The sequence below is a fragment of the Olea europaea genome, chromosome 1, assembly GCF_002742605.1.
Source record: "Olea europaea var. sylvestris chromosome 1, O_europaea_v1, whole genome shotgun sequence".
Taxonomy (NCBI): domain Eukaryota; kingdom Viridiplantae; phylum Streptophyta; class Magnoliopsida; order Lamiales; family Oleaceae; genus Olea; species Olea europaea.
In genome coordinates this window covers 20823042-20829041 of record NC_036237.1, presented here as the reverse complement: position 1 = coordinate 20829041, position 6000 = coordinate 20823042, and the positions used below count along the sequence as shown (strand labels likewise).

General features: G+C 38.8%; 1 protein-coding gene across 1 annotated transcript; it reads right to left on the bottom strand.

Annotated features, from left to right (window-relative positions):
* Nucleotides 1-5069: 5069 nt before the first annotated feature.
* On the bottom strand, nt 5070-5829 carry LOC111396877 (60S ribosomal protein L37-3). The gene is made up of 4 exons (XM_023023474.1): nt 5762-5829; nt 5523-5658; nt 5319-5420; nt 5070-5230 (listed from the first exon to the last, which is right to left on the bottom strand). Exons 1-4 carry the CDS (start codon nt 5762-5764, stop codon nt 5184-5186), a joined length of 288 nt encoding a protein of 95 aa, XP_022879242.1. The 5' UTR covers nt 5765-5829; the 3' UTR covers nt 5070-5183.
* Between the last annotated feature and the right edge of the window lie 171 nt (nt 5830-6000).

The window sequence follows — 6000 nt, the reverse complement described above, 5'->3', positions numbered from 1 at the left end:
TCAAATTGTTAACGTAAAAATATGTAATGTAAGAACAAAAGGTTTGTAGTTGAAATCTCACGGAAAAACATACGATTAAAGCGTGTTTTTTAAAAGGTAATGAGATAAGCATTCTTGTTAGGGTTTTTCCTTCAAAATCTCAAAATCCAGCTGTGTTCCATGCGAGACCATTTCGTGCCCATTTATACAATGCGGGATCACGCCCCCAGGGCATATCTCCTAGTGGCAAAGGCGAAGGCGGATAGGGCTCAGCGCGGCAATGTGCAAAGTTCGATTCCCCACAAGGTGGAATTGACTTTGTTGCAAGCGGGAGTTACCATATGAGTTAACAGCCTTGACCTATCCATGTGCTCTCCACCCTAGCTCCTGAAAGGCACATCCTGCGATTTACCTCCTCCACGATGGCCCAGAACAGGGTCGGTGGGAGGCCCTTAAGGTTAGGGTTCAACCTTTTTTTTATACAATGCGGGATCACACCATTGACCGACTTCGATCTTATCAGCTACAATACCTTCCTAAAGATGTGTGCCATTTATCCTAGTTGGATGTGTTGATTGGTTGTGAAGGTCTGCATATTGTCAAATTCTGCTAACTGTCTGGCAATGACAAGCTGACATCATATAATCATTGTTCATCGTTGATTTGTTAAAATGGGAGGTGCTAACATTTAGAGCACCCAGGCGTCATTGCTTGATTGGTTGGTAGAGATACGTCGGTATAGCATGGATTTAATCAAAACTATGTTTCCATTAATTATGGCGACCTTGATCTAATCTCAAGATATCTGGTGTCCGAACGTATCGGATGTCAACATCAATGAATAAAAAATAAAAAGGGGAGCATTTGGGCACAACGAAAACATAATGTATTGAAAACTCATAATATGTAAAATAATGTATGAAATTGGGGCTGACGGAGTGTGTGGAAAGTGATTTTTCTGGAACTAAAAAGCGTTATGAAGTCTACAACATATTGAAATTCTAGCGTAATTTTACCATGAATTTCGACCTAAAGAATGATTTTCACTTTTCTATTAATCAGATCTCCAACATTTATTAAAATTCTAACAAATTTTTATCAGGCAAGCACATAGCTCCTACCAAGATTGTTTTCCTTTTTTCTTTAATTTTTTTCCCCTACACGACCAAAAGTAAACATTCTTTAACCCTCCAAATTGTCAAGTGCTCATTATTACCTCAAAACGAAATACCATTATTGGAGTAGCATGTGGCCCAAACCTTTAATAAAGTAGAAAATGAACATTCTATCCATCTAAAAATTTGTTCAAAAGAAAAATGACATCATAGAGCCAGTGAGTGACACAGCAGAAAATGAACATTCTCTATCCCATCTAAAAATTTGTTCAAAAGAAAAATGACATAAAGGAGCTAGCGAGTGACACTACATCTTTCCAGCCCAATATTACCCCTCTCATCTCTCCCCCACCTTTGCCTCTTTCCGTCCAGCGCCCTCCCTGCACCACCCATGAACTGAGCTAGGAAGGCAGTAGCTGAGTCAGTCCGACTTCTTATAGACTTTTGATGTAGTCTTCTAAACGATCTCTAGGCTTTGTCCCCTAACATTAAGGGAAAAACTCCGCATATGATGGCATCGTTGGCTCTTATAGCTCCATCCATTACATCCATCCATGAGATGTAATGGCTGAGGAGATCTCCTTTCCCATTATACCCGATGAGTTGTGGCATTTTCAACTTCTTAAGTAATGGTTCGGTCGGTATGTCTTCTGTGAATGGAGAATGGCAATTAGTGAGGTATTCTTCAACGATGCTTTTATGCTTTGCTTCCACACTGGTAATACGCTTTCTTAAGATGCTCATTTCTGGTTCATATTTTTTGGTAGGGTCGATTATTTTGAGTAGGCTGAGTTTGCTTACCTTTAGGTGTTAACGAACATTGAGTACCCAACCTATCAAACACACTCCTAGCCCTCTTTGTCAAACGGAATTGAAATCTTGATATAACTAACCCCAAAGACAAAACCCTCTTGAAATCTTTCATACGAAGAGTATACGCATCAAAGAGGTATGTCAAGGCTGTGCAGAACTCCAACTTCATCATTCAACAACTTCTTATAAGAATTTACAGGCTCACAAAACCCTTCCACAGGTAATAAAGTATATTTAGCCAGTCAGCATACCAAATCTAAATAGTCATTCGCCCATCTCTTAGCATTAAAAGGTCACCAGGACCCAGAATCACAAGATGTAGCCAGAGCAAATCTTCAATACGTATTCTAATGCCCTGAATTGCTATCGTGTTAAATGACCTAAAACATGGAGATGGACTTCAGAACTTGGCAGTTAAGAACCTTTTCTAAGGATCTTAAAGGACAAAAGCCCACACATAACCCTCTAATCAACAAATCTGTAATGGTATACTCAGAAAGTTACGGTATATGTGGCATTATTCTACAACATTTTGAGACAATTTTGGAATACAGGAGACAATTTGTAAAATCTAAATAACACTTCACCTTACGCACACCCCCTCCCTCCAAACTTCTATCAATTCTCACAGTCGAGGAGCTTTCATCATCTCAAGTCAGGCGGATAGGGCTCAGCGCGGCAATGTGCAAAGTTCGATTCCCCACAAGGTGGAATTGACTTTGTTGCAAGCGGGAGTTACCATATGGGTTAACAGCCTTGACCTATCCATGTGCTCTCCACCCTAGCTCCTGAAAGGCACATCCTGCGATTTACCTCCTCCACGATGGCCCAGAACAGGGTCGGTGGGAGGCCCTTAAGGTTAGGGTTCAACCTTTTTTTTATACAATGCGGGATCACACCATTGACCGACTTCGATCTTATCAGCTACAATACCTTCCTAAAGATGTGTGCCATTTATCCTAGTTGGATGTGTTGATTGGTGTCAATCTCCTGTCTGTAAGAATTAAAATGCAAACTCATGTATCCAAACAAAATTAACATCAATAAGGATCCGAAAGGCAAAAACGCTTCAAACGATGTTCTAGAAAATTCAATTGTTCCCTTAATGATTTAAAATACCAATAGAAGTACACTTTAACATAAGATCCAAATCTGAATCCTGAAATACCCTCAAGCAGAAGCAGCTGTTCCCTTTTTCCTAGGTGCAGCTTGAGTGCCTAAACCAACCGAGATTTAATCAAAACTATGTTTCCATTAATTATGGCGACCTTGATCTAATCTCAAGATATCTGGTGTCCGAACGTATCGGATGTCAACATCAATGAATAAAAAATAAAAAGGGGAGCATTTGGGCACAACGAAAACATAATGTATTGAAAACTCATAATATGTAAAATAATGTATGAAATTGGGGCTGACGGGGCGTGTGGAAAGTGATTTTTCTGGAACTAAAAAGCGTTAATGAAGTCTACAACCTATTGAAATTCTAGCGTAATTTTACCATGAATTTCGACCTAAAGAATGATTTTCACTTTTCTATTAATCAGATCTCCAACATTTATTAAAATTCTAACAAATTTTTATCAGGCAAGCACATAGCTCCTACCAAGATTGTTTTCCTTTTTTCTTTAATTTTTTTCCCCTACACGACCAAAAGTAAACATTCTTTAACCCTCCAAATTGTCAAGTGCTCATTATTACCTCAAAACGAAATACCATTATTGGAGTAGCATGTGGTCTAAACCTTTAATAAAGTAGAAAATGAACATTCTCTATCCCATCTAAAAATTTGTTCAAAAGAAAAATGACATCATAGAGCCAGTGAGTGACACAGCAGAAAATGAACATTCTCTATCCCATCTAAAAATTTGTTCAAAAGAAAAATGACATAAAGGAGCTAGCGAGTGACACTACATCTTTCCAGCCCAATATTACCCCTCTCATCTCTCCCCCACCTTTGCCTCTTTCCGTCCAGCGCCCTCCCTGCACCACTCCCAGGTCACCTCTTGCCTGTCACTAGTCCACTTCATTTACGTGGTAGTAACACAAGTTGCACATAAAACTATTATCCACTTCGGTTAAATAGAGAGCAACACGACGAGCACATAAGTAGCTCAACTATTGTCCCATTGGCCCCTCACTAAAACTAGGAAATAAAATGAAAAAAATTGCACACGAGTTTATGTCCCAGAATATGTAGGCATAACAACTATTGGTCAACATAAGTTATTTCCCTCAGCTTGCAAGAAGATGGAATTTTTTAGTTTTATTTTTTCTAAGAAACTACTCAGCAGAAAGCAGGTCACATGGAATTGATGCAGACTCTTCATATGAAAGATTTCATGGGGTTTTATGTGGTTGAGGGTTAGAGATCTCCGTCATTTCATGAGAGCAAAAAGATGAGTCAAACGGAATTGAAATCTTGATATAACTAACCCCAAAGACAAAACCCTCTTGAAATCTTTCATACGAAGAGTATATGCATCAAAGAGGTATGTCAAGGCTGTGCAGAACTCCAACTTCATCATTCAACAACAACTTATAAGAATTTACAGGCTCACAAAACCCTTCCACAGGTAATAAAGTATATTTAGCCAGTCAGCATACCAAATCTAAATAGTCATTCGCCCATCTCTTAGCATTAAAAGGTCACCAGGACCCAGAATCACAAGATGTAGCCAGAGCAAATCTTCAATACGTATTCTAATGCCCTGAATTGCTATCGTGTTAAATGACCTAAAACATGGAGATGGACTTCAGAACTTGGCAGTTAAGAACCTTTTCTAAGGATCTTAAAGGACAAAAGCCCACACATAACCCTCTAATCAACAAATCTGTAATGGTATACTCAGAAAGTTACGGTATATGTGGTATTATTCTACAACATTTTGAGACAATTTTGGAATACAGGAGACAATTTGTAAAATCTAAATAACACTTCACCTTACGCACACCCCCTCCCTCCAAACTTCTATCAATTCTCACAGTCGAGGAGCTTTCATCATCTCAAGTCTACAGAAGTACAATCAGCACAAACAAGACAACTATTATCATTATCGCAAAATAATGACCCACAGGAAATGCATACATAAAAGTTCAGAGTTAAACATGCAAGCAAGGTACTTCTTCAAATATAATGAACCATAGAAAAAACAGAAATAAAGGCAAAAACGCTTCAAACGATGTTCTAGAAAATTCAATTGTTCCCTTAATGATTTAAAATACCAATAGAAGTACACTTTAACATAAGATCCAAATCTGAATCCTGAAATACCCTCAAGCAGAAGCAGCTGTTCCCTTTTTCCTAGGTGCAGCTTGAGTGCCTAAACCAACCATCACAATTTCAAATTAATTACCAGACACAAAATTACGGAACTTCAAAAATCAAAGCGCAAACTACCAAGCTTATACCTTCTCTGAAGTTGGTCTTGAATCTGCGCGGCACGTGGCGGAGATACCTCATGCGTCCAGTTCCAGTAGTCTTTCTCCTTATGGCCTTCACACTCCAGTTGTCTGAAATATCGTATCATACAAAAAATAAATCAACAAAAAAGTTTAAAATTTAAAAACAGATTGATATATGCGAATTTGAGAATTGTAAAATGAAACACGTACATGTCCTCTTGCGGGCAGCAGGATAGGCACAGGCAGAGCAGCGGCTCTTCTGGATGTGGAAGCTTCGCCGGCCGCACCTCACACACAGCGTGTGTGTCTTGTTTCTCCTCTTGCCAAAGCTCCCTGTTCCCTTCCCCTACACACATACAAATGCAAGCATTCAGGCCAAATGAACATAGACGAGATCAGGATTATAATCTGGACATACATATAGATATAGAAAGAGAATAATTGGTTACCATGGCTGCAAAGTTGCAAAAACCCTAGTTTCGGCCGCTGAGCTTCGAAATGAGAAAAATGCGTTTGGTGTCGTAAGAGTCTAAACCTTTAATAAAGTAGAAAATGAACATTCTCTATCCCATCTAAAAATTTGTTCAAAAGAAAAATGACATCATAGAGCCAGTGAGTGACACAGCAGAAAATGAACATTCTCTATCCCATCTAAAAATTTGTTCAAAAGAAAAATGACATAAAGGAG

Coding starts and splice junctions, on each gene's coding strand:
- LOC111396877 (XM_023023474.1), bottom strand. Junction 5,421..5,522: donor TGCTGCCCGCAAGAGGACAT/GTACGTGTTTCA, acceptor ACGATATTTCAG/ACAACTGGAGTGTGAAGGCC. Junction 5,231..5,318: donor CAAGACCAACTTCAGAGAAG/GTATAAGCTTGG, acceptor TGGTTGGTTTAG/GCACTCAAGCTGCACCTAGG.